Genomic DNA, 21,209 nt, shown 5'->3' with positions numbered 1-21,209 from the left:
CTCCCCAGAAGCCAAGGGAGGGGGGAAAAACCAAGGCAATCACTCATAAAGATTAGAGTTGCCTAAACTAAAGGCCTGGCATCCTGCTCCCAATTAAATATCAATTCCGGCAAACTTGCTGACCGGCTCCTGGCAATTAAGTCAGGGACAAAAAAGAACTCAGTTAAGATTGGAACAGTCTAATCTCCTCCAGTCCCGTCCATGTTGCTGCAAATGTTCAAACACTACATCGAAACCTAAGGATATACTGTATGGTGACTAACATAATAAAAAATGATTAAAAAAAAAAAAAGAAAGACATTCTCTTTGAAAAAGACAAAATGGTCAAGACCGGCAAAAAAATAAAGACAGAAATCATTTATATCTGGATTAAATTTGGGAATACATTATTGTTTTCAATTAAAACAATATTAAAAGGTAATAAAGGCATATTATGAATAGGTTTCAAAATCTGTATGTAATAGAAGATCCCCAGAAAATGCAAATTACCAAAGTGCAGTATAATAAAAAGCAACCTGGGCAAACCTAAAAAAAAAAAAAAAAAAAAAGAGTGGAACAGCCACTGGGTCAACCTGTACTCCCATTATTTGGCAAACAGATAAAATTTCCACTACACTGGGTGGAAGGCAGTAATACACATCAGTGGGAAAGGGGAGTCTATTCAATGAATGGGACTGGGATGATGGGCTGTCCCTATGGAAAAGGTGAATTAGATGTGAACCTTAAATCAGAGCTAGATCTCTGCTTCAGGAGCTGTGTAAAGTGGGGGGGGTGGCCCACATGGCCTTTTCAAACCCTCTAAACTTGCCCCCCAGCCCAGTTACAGAGGCAACACATGGGTGCCTGCCACAGTAAGGGCGTTAAAACTTGGTCAGCGTTAGAGCAGTAGTGACAAACGAGGAAGTTGCACCCACAGTTAACCCAAGAGAAAGAGGCTTGCCCTTTGGCTTGTTCTGCCCACTCCACATGGCAGAGGATTAGCACCTCGATGAGTCAGCAGGCGGATGCGTGTACAAAGCAGACCACAGCCTTTCTCCACTAGAGACATGGAAAGGTTTAGCCTGGACTAGGAGTAAGGAGCAGAAGAGCTTTAGGTTTGATTTGGAGATCCATGGTTCAAGATAAACTTAACTGTCTCTTTAATTACAAAAATGAAACCTTTTTAATAACCAAGTCCCTGGAAAGTTATGGAGTCTTGACAAGATGTTGTAAAGGGGACCTCCATCCAATAGAAAAGAAGAGTCCAAAATAGGACAACTAGTGGAAAAATATTGAAAACAAAGTCATTTTATATACTCATAGGCTGAGACTCCTTAACGAATCCATTACCCAAAGTTAGAAGACAAACCAAAAAGTAAGAGAAGTTGTTTGCAAAACATGTCAACAAAGAATCGGGATGAAGAATGCTACAGAATTTTGAGAAGTCAAGAAGGAAAAGACAAATCGCCAATTAGAATTAGGAAAAGGAATTTAAATTCATAAAAAAGGAAATCTGAATGACCAACATATAAAAAGATGTTCAATCTCACTAGTAATCAGAGAAGAGTAAATTAAAAAATGAATACATTTACACCTATGAGTTTAGAAAACATTTTTTCTTCTGAAAAAAATTCAAATCTACAGGAGACTTGAAAGCAAAATGAATTCACATACATTCTTCACCTTGATTCACCAGTGTGAGAAAGTTGCTACATTGCTTTACCTTACTCTGTCTGTATTATTATTATATTGCTAAGGCACTTGAAAATAAATTTCAGACATCATGTCCCTTTATCTGTAATACTTCTGTATTTCTAAAGAATAAGAATATTCTCTTATATAACCATTCTATGATGATCAAACCTTAGAAAAACTAACATGGGTCAAAACTGTTTAATACATAGCCTATATTCGGTCTCTTTTTTCTAATTGAGGAACAATATTGTTTTCAGATGTTATTTATCTTTAGTCTCCTTTAATCTGGAACAGTTCCTTGGCCTTTGTCTTTCATGATACTAACATTTGTGAAGATGTACAGGGCAGTTATTTTTTAGTAGGGAAAATTTTTAAAATCTGTTAACACCAAGTGCTTCTGAGAACAGTGAGAAATTCTTGTACCATGTTGCTGGAAATATAAACTGATACAACTACTCCCAGGTACGTCATCCAGAAAAACACTTACAAATGTGCAAAAGGAGACATTTACTAAGATGCTCATTACAGCATTATTTATAACAGTCAAAGAAGGAAAATAAGCTAAATATTCATCAACAGAGGAATGAATAAACAAAAATGATTTATTCATATAACGGAATATTATACTATAGCAGTGAAAATGAAAAACAAGATATACATGTATCAATAAGGTTATTCTCAAAAGCATAAAGATAAGTGGAAAAAGAGCAGAATATGTAGTATATTATTCATTTATGTATATTTTAAAAACACATAAAACTAGTACATAAAGTTATGAATGTACTTATATAAGTAATAAATATATAGATGCATACATGGGAAGAACACAAACTTTAAGATAGTGAAGGTCACCAGGGAGGGATGAAGGCTAATGTGATAAGGTAGGGGCATTTAGTTGTATCAAAAAACCCTTACAAAAAAGGTCCAAAAAGAATACGGCAAAATGTTAACATTTATTAAATCAAGATCGTAGTGGCACTGATGTCTAACAGGATATCTGTGGTACCATTCTGTGTTTGAAATAGTTCATAATTAAAATTTAAAATATAATAAAATAAAAAATATTAAAATATTTTTCTGAGTAGGTTTTTAACACTGCTTAACAAACTGATGTGCCTCACCAGCCTGGGCATTCATTCCATCTCGAGCAGCAGGAGCCCTTCAATTGTAATAAACAGACAACCATTTTTCACTTTTATAAACAAAGCTGTAAAGATTTTAGCTAATACATAAACTGAGAGCTTATAAGGGTTTTGTTTAGAACCATTCAGAAATGTGTTATTTTGAAATCCTACCTCTACAAAAAATAAAACTGCTTAAAAATTGAAATGAGACAGGAGTTTGGAGTAAAAAAAAAATCTCTGAATTGGAACAGGTCTTTATTTATTAGCTGAGTGAACTTAAGGTGCTTAAGCTCTCCAAGCTTCCATTTCCCTGTATAAAAAATGGGGGTAATAAAAACTCAGAGGTTGCACAGATTAAATCATCAAATGCATATAAAAGCAGATTTTCTGCTTAGAAGAGTTTAGTTCTTGCTAGTATTATCTATAAAGATGAATTTGAAGGCTAAGATATTGCTACCCACATGCTTTAGTATGACACTCTCTAAAATATTTAACATTATCCAAAACTATGCTTAGAAAAAGTCTATGAAAAGTTATATTTACTGCCAGAAAGGAAGATGATAGGAAAAAAAAATATTTTAAAAATTCAAATAGAGTACAGGTTCCCTAGAAACACCTGTACATAGTCACTCAGATTAAATTCCTTCACTGAAGGGAAAATAGGTAGATACATTCATCTTTAACCTATAAGGAACATTATGGTTACAAGCTTAATTTTTTTCCCTTCAAAATTGGGTGTTTTAGATTTTCCATGTATCCCACAAAAATTCTCATTTAAAAAAATTTCATCTTAATATTTACAGCTTAAATATATTTACATCTACCACTGTACTAAGTTTGAGCTTCTCTACAAGGCAAGAAGACAGTTGATGTTGGACTGAAATCAGTTTCCCCACACATGACACTACCTGGCAATACTCCATCCTTTAGTTCATGTTGGAAAGATAATTCATGTGAATTCCAAACTTATGTACAACTCAGAGAAGGGGCAAAGGTTAGCCATTTCCATTCCATTAGGTAGCTTGTCTGGTGAAACTGAGGCTGTATTGTGTAAGCAGTTAAAAAAGTGGGCTACAAAGAAAAACAAAAGATAAAATGAACTTGTGGGACTTCATCAAGATAAAAAGCTTCTGCACAGCCAAGGAAACAGTCAAAAAAACTAAGAGGCGGCCCACGGAATTGGAGAAGATATTTGCAAATGATACTGCAGATAAAAGTCTGGTATTCAAGATCTACAAAGAACTTCTCAAACTCAATACACGAGAAACAAATAAACAAATCATAAAATGGGCAGAAGATATGAACAGACACTTTTCCAATGATGACATACAAATGGCTAACAGACACATGAAAAAATGTTCAAAATCATTAGCCATCAGGGAAATTCAAATCAAACCACACTACAATACCACCTTACGCCAGTTAGAATGGCAAAAATTGACAAGGCAAGAAACAACAATTGTTGGAGAGGATGTGGAGAAAGGGGATCCCTCCTACATTGTTGGTGGGAATGCAAGTTGGTACAGCCACTCTGGAAAACAGAGTGAAGGTCCCTTAAAAAGTTAAAAATTGAGCTACCCTATGATCCAGCCATTGCACTACTGGGTGTTTACCCCAAAGATACAGACGTAGTAAAGAGAAGGGCCATATGCACCCCAATGTTCATAGCTGCATTGTCCACAATAGCCAAATCATGGAAGGAGCCGAGATGCCCTTCAACAGATGACTGGATTAAGAAGCTGTGGTCCATATATACAATGGAATATTACTTATACAATGGAATATTACATTTCTCAACATTTGCTGCAACATGGACGGCACTGGAGGAGATAATGCTAAGTGAAATAAGTCAAGCAGAGAAAGACAATTATCATATGATTTCTCTCATCTATGGAACATAAGAACTAGGATGATCGGTAGGGGAAGAAAGGGATAAAGAAAAGGGGGGTAATCAGAAGGGGGAATGAAACATGAGAGACTATGGACTATGAGAAACAAACTGAAGACTTCAGAGGGGAGGGGGTGGGGGAATGGGATAGACTGGTGATGGGTAGTAAGGAGGGCACGTATTGCATGGTGCACTGGGTGTTATACGCAACTAATGAAGCATCAAACTTTACATCGGAATCTGGGGATGTACTGTATGGTGATTAACATAATATAATAAAATAAAATTAAAAAAAAAAAAAATAATGATGTACTGTATGGTGACTAACATAATACAATAAAAAATATTATTATAATAAAAAAAATATTTATCTTTTATAAAAAAAAAAGTGGGCTACAAGCGTAAATTGCCTGGATTTGAGTTGTGACTCCATTATTTACAAGCTGTGGAACCTTGGCAACTTAATCTGTGTAATGGAAATGTTATAATCTGCATTGTAAAAGAGATAATATAGGTAAATTACACAGTAGGTGCTCAATTAACGTAACTATTATTATCATGTATGCTTCTGTAAAGCAAATCTTGATTAACCAATCTTAATAATGATGGTTTTACAGGCAAGGATCATAAAACTTACATGCAACACGTAAAATTACCATTATAAATATTATTTTTAAATTTTCAATTGATTCCTTAATCAAAGCCAGTACCAAAAACTAAATTGACCAATAACAGATTCATCATTTTCCCTTCTTGGTCAAGTTACTAACTAATGGAATAGAAACTAATAGAATAGAAGTCTATAGATTAATTTCTACCATCCGCACACCTCCAGGAACTATCCAAACTTCTTGGTATGATTCTGTGAATCACTCTTTAAGGTATACGTTGTGACTTTTGTAGAGTAGACTATGGATTTTCTCTATCCAGGGTATGGAAAGCCTAGATAGTAGTTACCTTAAACACTATCTCTTGCAAACAAACCTCAGTTCTTTTCTCAACTCTTCTTTAAGACTGGGAGAAGGAATGAAATGTGGGTGGTTGGATATATGGGTATGCTCTTCATTCCCAAAAGGCATCAAAGCTTTTCTTCTCGCTTGCTTATTTTTCACTGATTCAAATTCAACTAACAATTGTGAAGCACTCTATCAGGTACTTTTACATTCATTTTCTCATTTAATCCTACAGAGAAGCCAAATTTGACTGTTATCAGTAGTTCCATAAAGTAAGGTAAGACTGATTTAAACAAACATAAAGAACCCAAAAGTAAAGAGTAGAATTTTAGAAAGGGAAGGGACCTTGGAAGTCATGTGTTTTTCATATTTTCATACCACTCACTTTGAGATGGCTTGACCCATCACCATTGCACAGCCTCTGGATAAACATCTGTGATTCAGAGCCTATTATTCTTTCCAGACAGCTGATTTAATCTATTTTTAGACAACTGTAGCAGTTTAAAAGCAATTCTTTGGTATTGCACCAAATGTGCTTCATTGTACCTTCTAACCACTGGTACAAATTCTGTTCTTTAGAGAAACAGAGAAGAAAATCGCTTCTTTTACTAGATTGGTTTTCAAATATTCCCCTCCTCTGGGTTTCTTTCCCTAGGTTCCCATACCATTTTATTTATGTTTCACCTATACCACACAGCCACACCACAGGGCTGTGTGAATGTTCATCTACTTTTTTCTTCCCTTCCCTTCCTTCCCACCTCAACCCCGCCTTTCCACTCCAGGGAGAGATCTTTGAAGGCATGGACTGTATCTTTATATCCTTATAACGAAAGACCATTCTTAATAGTGGGAGTCTCAGGGGCGCCTGGGTGGCATAGCGGTTAAGCGTCTGCCTTCAGCTCAGGGCGTGATCCTGGTGTTATGGGATTGAGCCCCACATAAGGCTCCTCTGATATGAGCCTGCTTCTTCCTCTCCCACTCCCCCTGCTTGTGTTCCCTCTCTTGCTGGCTGTCTCTATCTCTGTCGAATAAATAAATAAAATCTTTAAAAAAAAAATAGTGGGAGTCTCAAATGTGCCCTCAAGCTCATCGTGAGTGAAGCTTAATGTCAATGTCTCATATTGCCTCCTTTAGAGAAAAACTGCCATGTGCTTTCCAGTAAAACCAAGCCACCTATGGTAGTCTTCATGGATTGGACCAGGGACCACCATGTGGGCCAAAGACAACCTGATACTACCTGTGCCAAAGGTGTCCCCAAGCCAAAGAAGTTGGTTAAAGCAGAGCTGCTACAAGAGACACCAGAGAGAATAGGACCCAAGAACCTACAGCCTTGCTTCTAGAGAGCCTTAGAAAAAAATTCCCATTTCTTAAGTTCACCTCAGCATATCTATGTACCTTTAACTTGAACTAACATAGGGGTTCATGAGCAGAATTCAATCAAGGCTATCCCTCCAAGTCCTTATGTGTTTCAGAAAAATCATCCCTAGTTCTGTAAAAAAAAAAAGTATTTACACACATAATAAAAATGATCTCAGCATACTACTAATTAATGTTAATATAAATAATACTGCCATTGAACAAAGAATTTTTGAAACTCTTCCTCTGTTGTACTTTAAAGCACATTTGGTTCTCTCTGCTTTTTAAGTAATTGGTGAGGAAATACTTATTTAGATCTAAAACACATAGGGTGGTAAAACCAACTGGTGACAGCCATGTGTTTTTTTGAAGATGGGTATGACTATTCTTGAAAAAAATGTCAAGTCATATGGCATTGAGTCTGGTTAATAAGGTGAATGATTATCTGAGTTTAGTAATGACAATAAAGCATTTCTTGTGTCTTCTAAACTAATTATAAACATAATTCTTTAGAGATATTCCAAAAATGTTCTGAGCTGTGGTAGCACCACTAGAATTGGTGTATCCCAAAATGTTACCACTTTGAAAAAGATAATCCCCATTTAGCAGATTAGGATCTAGGATTTCTTTAAGGTAAGTCATATAATATAATCACACTGCATGAAACAAAAATCCATAACAACTAAACCAATTGTTACCACTTGTGGAGTTCATAATAAAGAGACTTTATCTAAATATAACCAAAACATTTATATGAAGTTTGATTGGCATGTGAAGTTTGATAGCTAATCAAAACTTCTTTTCTCAGAGTTTATAGAAGCATTAACAATGTTCAGACCATGAGAAGTTTGAATATGACAATAAACTTGGGAATTTCCCCCACTTCTAAATCATTCAAAAGCAACAAGGAGAATAAGAAACAGAAACACAAACTCCTTTGATGAAACTTAGAGGCATCCATATTCTTTTTAAGAAAGGTTATATGGAAAGATCAAGTGGGGGGGGTGTCACGAAATGCCAAGGGCAGATAATCATGACTGAGAACTTCCCTCGACTTTTTGACAATCTTGAGAAGCTTAGACTAGAAGAGTGAAGGAGAAATTATCAAGGAAAGCCATATTTGCTAGAAGTATTCAGTGAAGTTGAGAGGGAGTGTCTGACTAGACCTGTAATGCTATTTTCTGATAGGGAAACATGAAGAAAAAGTAAACGTATACAATCCTGTCCCAAAAGGAAAATTCTATTAGCTGAGAATGAGGATCTGGAATTCTCCAAAACCACTCCAACCTCCTGAAAGCAGCTGGTTCAAGAACTCACTTCATTCAAAACTGAGTAGTAATCACCAAGGAATTTATGCAAGGTCTATATTAAAATAGTCTAAGAAAAAAAAAGGATAAAACAAACAGCAAATAGAGAAAACTTGCCAGAAAAACGTTAAAGGACGAAAATACGTGACGCCATCATTTAAACACATTTTTTAAAAATATGAGCCAATCATGTTTTTAAAATAAGAGCACAAAGAGGTCAAGGAAAACAAGGTGAGCCAAAAAAAGTAAATGATATATAAACTTGAAAATCACAAGAACAGGAGGAAGAAAAAAAAAATCGTCACAGAAATGAAAGGTAAATTTGAAGTTGCACATGTGAAGACAGACACAGACCAAAAAAAAAAAAAAATACAGTATGAGAAAAAAGGAGCCAAACGGAGAAATGGATGAAAAATTCAAATGGATTAGAGGAAAAATGGTAGCCATGGAGATAGGCAAAGAAGATTCAGCAGGCTTCTAACTGGTATCTTTAAAGAAGATAACCCAAATAAAGGAACAGAAAAACTATTTCAAGATATAATTTAAGGAAATTATTCAGAAATAAAAGAAGACTTAAGAGTCATAAAAAAAGTGAGGAAGAAAATCATGCAGATTCACCCACGGAATAAACACTAGCAAGTTATTGGATTTTAAAAATAAACAAAGAAAATTTGAGCAAATCAAAATCTCAGGTCAACAGTATAAGAAAAACCATCCAGCCTCAAACTTTTCCACATCACCATTTCATTCCAGGAGCAGTGGAGCAGTTCACAAATACATGAAGAAAGTCAAGTCATAGCTAAGAATTGTGTGGCAAGTCAACATATATACATAGAAAATAGTTTAGGATGTGAAATAACTCAGAGAACATAGTTCCCATGAGCTCTTTTTAAAGAAACTACAGGAAGATGAACTTTAGCTCACAAAGAAAAATTATGGCAATAAATGATCAGTGGTGAGTTTTGACTTTGTGGAACTAAAATGAAAACAATTGTGGGTTATAATCCTGACCAGGTAGTGAAAGGGATCAGAACATGCCACCCCAATATACCGGACTTTGGCATGAGGATTACTTTGAGCTGAAGTCAATTAAGAAGCAGAAAACACAGAAAGAGCTCACTACCCTTCTCCTTTCTGCCTAAAAGCAAGATCTAAACTTCCCTTTATGAAGGTCTTCCCTCTCTCTTGTCTCATATCAGAAGGAATTAAAACAACAATCATGACTGGAGACAGAGAATTGGCACTGAGATGTGTCTGCACAATCAAACCTTAATAAACTAACCCTAATCTTGAATTGGTTTTCTCATATATTACCTTCCCTCAATTTACTACCCCTGGGAACTCAAACCTCTTTTCCTTTGTCTTGTCACTTCTCCCCAAATTGACTACTCTTTGATAAGATGGTATTAAAGCTCCAAATTCTAACTACCCCGAGTTACTCATCACTGAGTTCTCCTGTGTGTGTAAACTTTGCGTGTGTAAATAAACTGTGTGTTTTTTTTTCTCCTATCAATCTGTCTTTTGTCAGTTTAATTCACGGGCCCCACCTACAGAACCTAATGGGTAGAGAAAAGTTTTTTTTTTTTTTCTTCCTCCCCACAAGCTCTAATGATTTAACCAACAAAGCTGGGAGAAGGGGGAAACGATGGACGATAAAATAAACACATTGATTTTCTCATATTTTAGAGCAGGAGGATCAAAATATAAAACTTGCAACTTATAAATCAAGTAACAGAGATAGAAGTATGTGTAAAGGCATAAAGATAAGCAACAAGACAAGTAATATGACCCATTTCAGCAGAGACTGCCAATTCTCTTCCTGCGTTTTTTAGCTTGGCAAATAGCCACTAGGAATTATGACTTTATTTCCCAGCCTCCATTGCGGGGAAGTCGTGCAACTTTACAGAAGTTCCTTACAGGAAGGATGCTTATCTTTCTTCCCTATCACCTTCTAAATGTATTCTGGAATGCATACATAAAAGCCAGAGCTCCAATAGCTTTCTTGGACCATGAAAGCACTTTAGACTGAAAGCCAGTCATGACAGAATTGTATGATCCAAGAGCCTTGGTCCCTGACATTGGTAGGTACCATACCAGCTTTGGAATGACCACCTCCTGACTTCTTGAATAGGTGAGAGAAATAAATTTCTGTGGTTTTTTTTTGTAACTACTTAGTGGGTGGTACTTGGTGGCTTTGTGTGGTTTGCACCAAACTTAATCTTAATATGAATAGGAGAACTGCTTTATAATGATACCGAGTACACAAATGAAGACCTGAATAAATGGAAAGGTATACCATGTTCTTGAAAAGGAAGACAGAACGTTATAAAGAAGTCAATTTTACTTAAGTTGATACAATCACAATAAAAATATCAACAGAATGTTTTGCAAATTACACAGTTGACTCTAAAGTTCAAAGAGAAATATAAACAAGAAAGAATAACCAGAATATTATGTAAAATAAGTCTTAAAGGACATGTGTATGTGTGGGTCTGTGTCTATATATTTTGTTTGGCTTTTGTTCTAAACTATAATAATTAAAATGACGTGGTTCTATCACATATGGAAAGCCTAGAAATAAATCTAAGGAGATAAAGAAATTTAGTAAGTGATAAAGGTGATATTTCAAATTAATAAAAAATAATTATTCAACATATCCAGTTATATAATCATCTGGAAAAAAATAAATTTGGATACCCATCCCACACTTCACATCAAAATATATTCTACATGGGTCAAAGATTTTCATATAAAATGTGAAATCATTAAAGCACTAAAGAAAATGTGCGTAAAAATTTTCTTAAGTATTCTTATGTGGGGGAAGAACTTTCTAAACAGGATACAAAATCTAAAGCCATAAAAATTTTGTGGAGTTGACTATACAAAAATCAGGAAGTTGGGGAAAAAATATTAAAAAGAGACATAACAAACAAAAAAATTCTCCACTCATATCACAAAGGGCTGATTTTCTTAAAAGAATTCTTAAAATAATTAATTCTTAAAAGAATTCCTCTTAATTTATAACAAAAAGCCCATCAAGAAAAGTAAATACATAGGATCTCAAACATATGGAACACTAAACATAAAAAGATGGTCAAGTTCATTCATTACAAAGAATGCAAAATAAAACTACACTGTGATACCATATTCACCCATCTCTTTGGCAAAGATAGAAAGCCTTTGGTAACACGCTGTTGGTACATTAAGGAGGAAATGGGCTCTCTCATACATTTATTTTAAGAATATAAATTGGCACAAGCTCCGTCAAAATCAGTTTGATAATAACTAAAAATTAAAATGCCTAGATACCAGACAATTTCATAGATTTGCACGTTTTAAATGCCATATATACAAGGTTACTAACTGCAGTGTTGCCTGTAATAGCTAAATATTGGCCATATCCTCTATTTCCATTGATAGAACCGTGACATATTAAATATAACCATATAATAGGATATAATGTAACCACTAAAAGGCTTTGACAATCAAGTGTGCCAAGCAATTTTGCAGAATTTGCTGCTTCCAAGAAAACTGTACAAAACTGTACCCATTGACATTACTATCCATTATAAATACCTGGATCCTCATTCTTGTGATCTTGTACACATCAGAAATCTATAGATTTGATAGTCAAAATGATCAACCAGATGGAAAGAAAAAGCTACAACTTCTTCTGAGTTGGAATTTAGCATTCAAATGTCATATCTAATATCAAAATGCAAAATATATATTTTAAAGTAGTACTGATGAAACAATATAGCCTAAGAATCCACTGGAAAAATGGATTACCTAGAGAAATGTATCACGTTTCCATACTGTGAGAGCATTATTTTCCCAATATACCATATCTTTCACTGCTTCTCCAGCTCAAGGTATTTGAAGGTGCTCTTTGGACACTGTGGCAACACTTTGCTTTTAATATCACAAAGAACTCGCCTTCCTCAACCAAAAAAATGAGGACTTGGACTCTGATGTCTAAAGTCCTGTCCAACTAACATACTATTTTTTTCTCTGTACCGTTCTATCCTCATAATACATCAGAACATAATTCTACTCACTACATACACACGCACACACATACAGGGAATTACATACAGATAAAGAGATACATCTACTGAATGCTTACCTGATAGCGTGTTGGCTGGTTGAGAATGCTGTTAAAACTGTGTGATTCAAAAACTCTTGAGTTAGACTGAGTGAAGAGGTTTAACTAGGAAAAAATACAATTAACCTAGTAAATTAGAATACAGTCATTGGGAAATCAAAAATATAATCTACTCTATCCTTGATAACATTTCTGGAGTCAACATTTCCAAGAAGCATTTTGTGGAAGTTGAATTTCCTAAGTGATTTAATATATTTCAACAGCAAAAATTAACGTGTGCAACAGGTTCACATCTATCAGGATGTTCAAAGGTGTACTGCAACAGAACTGAAAACATAGTTTAAAATCTGGCTCATACTAAATGGAATTGTCCCTGGGGACTTGTATGCTTTATTAAAACGTATTCACGGCATCTAGAAGGCAAAGATGCCTACAAGCAACTGTCTGCTCCCGAGCCTATATTCCTCTCCTACACTTGAACAGAAACCCACAACAAGTTCAAACAGACAAGTTCAAATGGTATCATTCGATATTTTATGACCCTACAATATGAGCCAAAATAATATGTCTTCCTAGGTATCGTGCCCTTTTACTGATTCAGAGTCACAAGTTTGAATAGAATAGCTTAAAGAATTTTGGTCTTCTTTTCTCTTCTCCCTCTCTTTGCAGGGTTTAACTTCAGAGTGGGTAGAAAGAGAAAGCAAGAGGAGCACACTCTTGCTGGCTTCTCTTTATGTATGTGAGTAGGGCCCGCCTCTAGTTCTTGGGCAAGCCGCTACCGATAAGGTATGATTCAAAGGCAGGGCCCTCTATCATAAATATGTATTCACCCCACCACCTGACTTCCCAGCATCATAACTCAGGAATGAGTGGGATGCTAAGAGGAAGGAAGTGGCACAATCATGCCAAGAGAAAACCTTCGCTAATAAAATTAATTCTCCTATTTGCCACTGGAGGTCAGTATCTGACTGTTGACTGAGGTTAGTTTCACTGGTTAGCACAAAAGATTTCTTGAGGCTCCCCTTCCTCTCTTCTAAAAAAGAAAAACAAAGACATATAATTTCTCCAAATTTTTACTAAAGTCAGTAAACAGTGAGTATCTATTAATATTCATAGTATTAATAACATTCAAGAGATTTAAACATCTCCATGCACAATTTAAAAATTAAATCAAAATGACAGTTTTAAACCAGATCTGGGGAGACTGGGAAGCCAAGGCTCCTGGCTTCTGAGAGATCAGTGTTCAACTTTTTTTTTTTTTTTTACTTCTAGCAACTTCTCTGAAAAAAGCTATTCTTTCTGCCAATGGTGCAATACAGGCAGGAGAGGACACCGTAAATGAAGCACACCTGCTCCTCTCACATTCCTTTGTGCAAGCTGCATTTCCTTTACAAGCCACCCCAATGTGCTCTTCTCGACCTGATGGTATTTCTCCCCTTCTACACTGTGACACTCTCAAGAATGAAGTCAGTGAAATCAGGGTTCTACAGAAAGGAAACTTTAAGGTGTGAAGTGCAAGAGCTCTGAGTTCCCATACTTGAGAGGCTTCCGGTTTTAAATAATGACAGACTCACTTATTAAATCCCCAGAGAAACAAAGCGCCTTCAAAACAAAGTCAATTTCAGTAGCGGCAGGAATTGCCCAGGATGGCAATCAGAGCCCGGCCCCTTTAAGAGGCCAGCTGCCCTGCAGCTGAAGGTACAGCCCCCCTGGGAGGAAGTGAGACAGTAAGTAACCTAACCAGAGCAGCAGGTGTTGAGTAGAAGGCAGCCCCGTGCAGTAGAAAGAGCTAGACATCTGATGCTGGAAAACTTGGATTCCACACCTACCCCACAACTGGCTAGCTCCCTGACCTTGCCTAAGTGAGCTACTTTAATGGTTTCAGTGGTCCTATCTATAAAATGGGAAGAATAATAATACCTACCTCACGGTGTTGCATGAGGCTCAAATGTACAGCAAAGCACTTTGTAAACTGTGAATGAGGAAGGGCACTGATATTTGCTGAGGCTGGAACTGCATACATCATACCACCCTCACATTAACCCTACAAAGTTCTCTCTTTCAGATGAGACAACTAGGCTCAGAGTGATGAAATGACTTATCCACGTTACTTCCTAGGAAGCCAAAAGTACCAAGATTCAAATCCAGGTCTAATGCAGAGTCTCTCTTCCTTACACTGTACTGCTTTCACCGTGGACATATGAGCTACTATTTGAAATCATGGGATGATATAGCCAAATCAGTGCCTTGGAACATAATAGCCTTAAGAGCCCACATGTAGGTAAAATTTAAAAAGGTTTGGGGCATCTGGGTGGCTCACTCGTTAAGCGTCTGCCTTCAGCTCAGGGCATGATTCCAGCTTTCTGGGATCGAGCCCTGCATTGGGCTCCTCCGCTGGGAGCCTGCTTCTTCCTCTCCCACTCCCCCTGCTTGTGTTCCCTCTCCCGCTGGCTGTCTCTCTATCAAATAAATAAGTTAAAATCTTTAAAAAATTTTTTTTAAAAAGGTTTAAAAGGTTTAAAGACTAAGATGCCAGGGTATTACAAATCTTGGAAATGCACATCTATTTTTTAAAGTGAGAATTTAAATTGCAGTAACCCAGTCTTTTTCCCCAGCTTCAACTGAGAACAAGTACCTATCTCCGCTCAACAGGCCTGTACTTTATGGAGGTAACACTGCCATCTGGTGGGTTCCTCGGGTATTACAACCACAGGCCATTTTTCACAATTTAGGGCAAAAATGCTATTTTAACTCCACACAGTTGCTCCTCTGTCTTGCTCCCTGTTATCTGAGGTCCTGCTCATATCCTTCTGCCTCCTCTACCAATTCTACCTCTGAAAATTAAGTTCATGATTATATAGTACTATCATAAAACTCATCTTTGTTAAAATCAGAGTATGACTCAACATAAAATCCAAGTGCGACTTAACTGGGACAACTTTGGGACAAACCATTCTTGATTATTTATAAAAATGGTATTTATGGTTAATATTTGAGGATGCTCTTAGGTCTGTGTCAATTTTATGATAGTAAAGAAAAAAAGATTACTTAGCCCGATCAGGAGTTTCTACAAATAAAAAGAATATGGTGGCAGTTAAACTATACATACAGCCAAGAGGAAGATGTGAGGTTAAAACTATTTAATGTCCAAATAACAGTTGAGAAGCATGGAACACAAAAAAACCAAAGTGTTTTCTAACAATAACTTTTCTGTTTACTTTTAACAAGTTAAAAAGGTGTTTTTGTTTGTTTTTAATCTGGCACTTTGCATGAAATTCTGACCAGAAGCAAGGTACAGACTAAGTGACTTCTTGAAACATTGTAAAGATATTAAGTATTAGTCTGTGAAAGATTACGGAATGGACAGTAAGTTTCAACATCTTCTAAGTTCACACATAAAAATTACTGAACAAACGTCAAAGACAAGGAGAAAGACAGAACATTTATGTTCAGGTCTTGGTGAGTTTTAGATACCTACCCTGGACTTGGAGTTACCCATTCCCATCTCTACATCCTTCTGTAGCCGGCTCCTCCTGCATTTGGAGAAGTTAATGATCCGCATGACAAAATAAACAAATGACTTTGGACTAGGAACTAGACTGAAGGGTGGAGGTAATGTTTTTCCATCATCAAAATAGGATAACCAAAGTTTTGAACGGGCAAACTTCCATTCTACGTCACTGTCATCCTGTGTCACAAAAACAGAAAAGGAAGAATGACTCATTTTGAGTAAGGGACAGGCGGGGCTAGGTAGGGAGGGATTGGGGGTGGGGCGCTGTAGGATCAGGGTCACAGAAATTCCAAAAATTCAAGGTGTAAGGAAACCAGAGAGAAGGGAACAAACCAGACCACCCTGCCCCAGGTGTCAGAGGTGGAATCTTGTTACAACAGCTACCTGTGACCAATGAAGAATTACCCGACCCCAAAAAGGAAGAAAGCCATTGAAGGTGTTGTCACTAATCCTTACTCAATGGTGCTATCAGTAGAGATTTTAAGTTCCCTGGTTAGGCTTCAATAAAAGACCAACCCTAAAAGCCCTCCATGGCAACCCTATCGGGACCCCTCTCACTCCTGAGAGCTTTTTCTGTAACCTTGCTTAACAAACTTCTATCACTTTACTCACTCTCCTTTGCCCGAGAGATTCATTCTTTGACTCTGTGAGACAAGAACCTCGGTTTCCCACTTCAGTTTTAAAAGCCAAATATTTCAGTAATTTATTTCAGTAGGGTCATACAATTACCTAAATTATGCTTTTGAAATAGTTAAGTGACTTACATACTTTTATCTGCATATAACCTCTATTGGCCTACAGATATTCTTAGTGCCTCTAAGAATGTTTTTATTTTTCTCTACCATATGTCTCTGTCTCTACCCACTGAAATTTAACCAGAATGTCCTGTCCACCACCCAAAAACAAAGCAATAATACTAGAAAAATTCAGGTCAAGGAAGGATGAAAAGATTAACTCCCCTCCCTCCCCACCCCTGCTAATTCCACATATTCAACAGCACTTCCCCACTCTTTACCTGCCTTCCCTCCTCATCTAGACACCTCCAAGGCAGGCTGTAGATAGACCATAACATACTTCAAAAGCAAAAGGAAAAAAATAGCACTCAGTTGAATTGAATTTCGGAGGCTGTGGTCTGCTATCTGTCCTCAAATGTTACACGAGGCCTTCAGTGGCTTATTCCTGTCTTGTAGGTCCTTTTGATAAAGGATAATTGGAAGAAAGGCAGGCAGGCAGGGACAAGCACTCCCCTCCAAGAGGAAACCAGCCTTAAAAGGATTTCACACCACTCTGGAAGGAGCCCTCTGCCCTTTCCATGTGATCGGTGGCAAAAACCTGATTGGTAACAGGCACAGGGAGGGTTAATCAGATTGAAACAGCCTATCTCAACAAGCCCATAAAAACCCCTAGACTTAGAAACTCTGGTGGCAACTCTCTCAGATCCCCTCCCACCTTGGAAGATTTGTACTATCCCTTTGCTACCACTCAATAAACTTTGCCTTGTTTCCCACCACTCTTGGTCTGGTCTGCCTCTTCATTCTTTGAAGCAGCGTGACCAAGAACGGCAGGCACTGACAAAGGAGAAAAAATCCTGTAACACTTTCATTCTCAGTCCTGGCCCATGGTGATAGAGAGAAGAAATGAAGAGGAGGGGGTCCAACGGTGGAAGAAGTTGGCTTCTTTCACACTGCCCAGATTGCCATTACCACACTCCAGCAGGTATTCGGGGTCCCACAGTTTTCACTTCTGGGGGACCTAACTTCCACTCTGAAAAATCATTTTATGTGTTTCTAAAACACACACAAGACTCAGTGCATTTAACAAACAGCAAAGCGCTAACAAGATACTGAACACTAACCTGGAGGACATAGGAAAACATACATAACAATGATGAAGGAAGGTACCAAACCAAGCCCAATCCAAAACAAGTACTTGAGTGACTTCTAGAACACCAGAAATTCTGACTGGATACAGAACATCATCAGTGTTCGCCAGACATCTAGTAATTCCCCTACTGGGATCTTTCCGATGGTTGGTTGGCTAACCTAGGAGAGAATAATTTCACTATAGCTAGCCCCTAATTTCAAAGTTTTGAAACGTAATTTGAGGGGAGGCAGAGTGATGATAAATTCAGGGGGACCCCTGCTGTGCTCCTAGAAGACACTGGAGGCCCTGGGCCTATTTACCCAGGAGGAAAATGCAGGGAAAGGTCCTGGCTCCCTCTGCTTGGGTATAAGCAAGCCCCTTTACATAGATGAGCTGGAAATCCACCATAAGGCACAGAAACAGATGTAGTGTACTATTAGAATGGGATGATAAGAATAGACATCATGGATAGAAAGCAGGTTTACCTCAATTTCTTGATATGAGCTATTAATCATAGCAATTAACATGTTGAGTAAAACGACCACCATAGTTACATTGTATATTCCATAAAGAACGTATCCAATATTCTCTATGAATTTGTGATCGTATTTGAGCACAACGGAAGTGACTTCAGACAACCCAAATATCGACCAAAACAAAGTCTTGAAACTTTCTTCTACACTGTTGAAAGAATAAGGTACACAGTAAATAAATTAAGAGTTTTCAGTATGAAAAAGTCAAAAGAGAAACAAATTAGGGTCTGAATTCTGTACAGAGGTAAAACGCCATCATTAAATATCATCATAACAAACCCCAAGAGTATAATTATTTCATCATAGTATTTAATACAAATCATTCTCTCAGGTTTTCAGGAGTCTGTGATTAAATAACACCAATGCCCAGCTTTTCTGGAAGTTATCACCAAGTGAGAATTCTCTGAACTCAGCAGAGGAAAGGTGACATCATGGCACAATACCCATTCCTTTCTCCTAGAAGAATGGAAATCGGGGGTTTGGTTTTGTAGGTGGTTTAGATATCTAAATCAGGTTTTCTGGAGTAGAACAAGGCCAGAATTAAAATTATATACTCACTTCAAAAAAAAGTGTGTACAGACAAATTCCCTGCACCATGGCAGCAGGGAAGAACGAAAACCACCTAAATACCCATCAATAGGGGAGTGGGTAAATAATTCTGACATCTGTATGACAGACGGTATGCGGCCACTGGGAAATGAGACAGATCTATCTACATGTTTATATATAATGATGTCTGTGGGGCGCCTGGGTGGCTCAGTCGTTAAGCGTCTGCCTTCAGCTCAGGTCATGATCCCAGGGTCCTGGGATCGAGCCTGCGTCGGGCTCCCTGCTCAGCAGGAAGCCTGCTTCTCCCTCTCCCTCTGCTTGTGTTCCCTCTCTGACTGTGTCTCTGTCAAATAATAAAATCTTAAAAAAAATAAAATGATGTCTGAGATCTATTACGTAAAAAAATAAGATATAACAAGAGTAAAATAGTCTACCATTTGACTAAAAAAAAGGGGGTTATGAATACTTATATTCTTGTTTACGTATAAAATATCTCTGAAAGTATCCAAAAGAAACCATTGCCTCTGTGAACTACGGAGAAATAAGAAACTGGGATCCAGTGGTGAAGGAGGGGACATGCTTTTGACTGTAGACACCACATTATGAATTTTTTGCCATGAGAATATATTACCTACCTGAAGTTATTACTTAACTGGAAATGAAAAGGAGGCAACAGATTGAAAGATTCCTGTTTTTTTCCTTTAATTTGTATAACTTACTTAATTTATATAACTAGTGTTCCATCACAGCGATGAACACTTAGGCCCTTACCAGACTAATTACCTAGTTTTATCCCTTCAGTGAACGTTGCCAACTGAATTTGCCTGGTTTTGGCATATAACCAGGCTGTATTCACTGCTTTGTGAACCACAAAAGTAATCCTTAAATTAAACAATTACACATGTAGAATTCCATTACGCAGAAGGTTCAGAAGTCAGACCTTTTTCCAAAGAAACATTTATGGGAACAGTGCTTTTTTTAAAAAAAATTTTTTTGTAACAGATTCTAAATAACAATTCTGTAGATTCGCAGGTTTTAGTACTAGTTTGTGTACTCCTTCCATCGTTCAGCAAATATTGATGGAACACCTATTATGTTCTNTAAAAAAAATTTTTTTGTAACAGATTCTAAATAACAATTCTGTAGATTTGCAGGTTTTAGTACTAGTTTGTGTACTCCTTCCATCGTTCAGCAAATATTGATGGAACACCTATTATGTTCTAGAAAGTATGCTAGACCCTGAGGATAGAAAGCTGAAGAGGGGCACCTGGGTGGCACAGCGGTTAATCGTCTGCCTTCGGCTCAGGGCGTGATCCCGGCGTTACGGGATCGAGCCCCACATCAGGCTCTTCCGCTATGAGCCTGCTTNATGCTAGACCCTGAGGATAGAAAGCTGAAGAGGGGCACCTGGGTGGCACAGCGGTTAAGCGTCTGCCTTCGGCTCAGGGCGTTCCCGGCGTTACGGGATCGAGCCCCACATCAGGCTCTTCCGCTATGAGCCTGCTTCTTCCTCTCCCACTCTTCCTGCTTGTGTTCCCTCTCTCCCTGGCTGTCTCTATCTCTGTTGAATAAATAAATAAAATCTTTAAAAAAAAAAAGAAAGAAAGCTGAAGAGAAAGGTTCCTATTTCTATACAGTTACTCTCTATCACAAAACATTTCATTGTGTGATGTTACACCATAGGTGGTAGCAGGAGACGAAGAAAAACTATAACCTCTCCGTTCCTCGCCATTAATGTAACAGTATCCCCAAATTCTCTGAGTCCTTCATCTTGCTCTTTTGCAGACCTTCTGCCTCTAACTGCAAGAATACAGATTCCTGAGAATCTACATGTGTGGGAAGAGGCAGACAGCAGAAAAGGGGAGGACATGGGTAGTTCCTGAGCTCTTACTGTAGGCAAGAGGCTTTCTATCACTGACCTTCTATAATCCTCACAACGACCTGATTCCAACCTTATTGTGTTTATTTTAAAAAGAAGGAAACTAACACCGAGGACTGTTGAGTAACTTGACCAGAAACCAGCAGAGGGACTTCATCCACATCCAGGCCTGCCTGATTTTCCAGCCTGTATTCTTTTCACCATATCAAGTTGCCACATCCTCACACAAAACAGGGAAGGCAATGTGTTGTATAAAGTGAGTTCTCACAGAGTTCAAAGGGGTGGCACTGTGTGTAGGATCTCTCTGTCTCTTCCCGTGAGTGGGTTCAAACAGAATTTTTTTTCGTTACAATAAAATGAGTTTCAGTTCTCTTTTACCCCTAGGACTTGCTCTATATGACTATTTGAAAAAAAATTCAAAACTATTTAGATGCCTGAAAGGGCTTAATATTCTATTTTAGTCTACA

General features: G+C 37.5%; 1 protein-coding gene across 3 annotated transcripts in view; it reads right to left on the bottom strand.

Moving 5' to 3' along the window:
* TRPC3 (transient receptor potential cation channel subfamily C member 3) overlaps positions 1–21,209 on the bottom strand; it is a 73,456-nt gene that overhangs the window by 6,574 nt on the left and 45,673 nt on the right. For 2 of the 3 annotated variants that reach the window (XM_034661662.1, XM_034661663.1), the window contains exons 8-10: positions 18,267–18,462; positions 15,886–16,095; positions 12,429–12,512 (exon numbers count right to left, since the gene is read on the bottom strand). In XM_034661662.1, coding sequence (XP_034517553.1) covers positions 12,429–12,512; positions 15,886–16,095; positions 18,267–18,462 — 490 coding nt within the window. Of the gene's footprint in view, positions 1–12,428; positions 12,513–13,610; positions 14,380–15,885; positions 16,096–18,266; positions 18,463–21,209 lie in introns of those variants that run through there. The other variant, XM_034661664.1, reaches the window with a different exon arrangement.

Source organism: Ailuropoda melanoleuca, chromosome 5 (genome assembly GCF_002007445.2).
Source record: "Ailuropoda melanoleuca isolate Jingjing chromosome 5, ASM200744v2, whole genome shotgun sequence".
NCBI lineage: Eukaryota > Metazoa > Chordata > Mammalia > Carnivora > Ursidae > Ailuropoda > Ailuropoda melanoleuca.
Note: the sequence above shows the minus strand (reverse complement) of the source record. Positions and strands in the feature narration are given on the sequence as shown.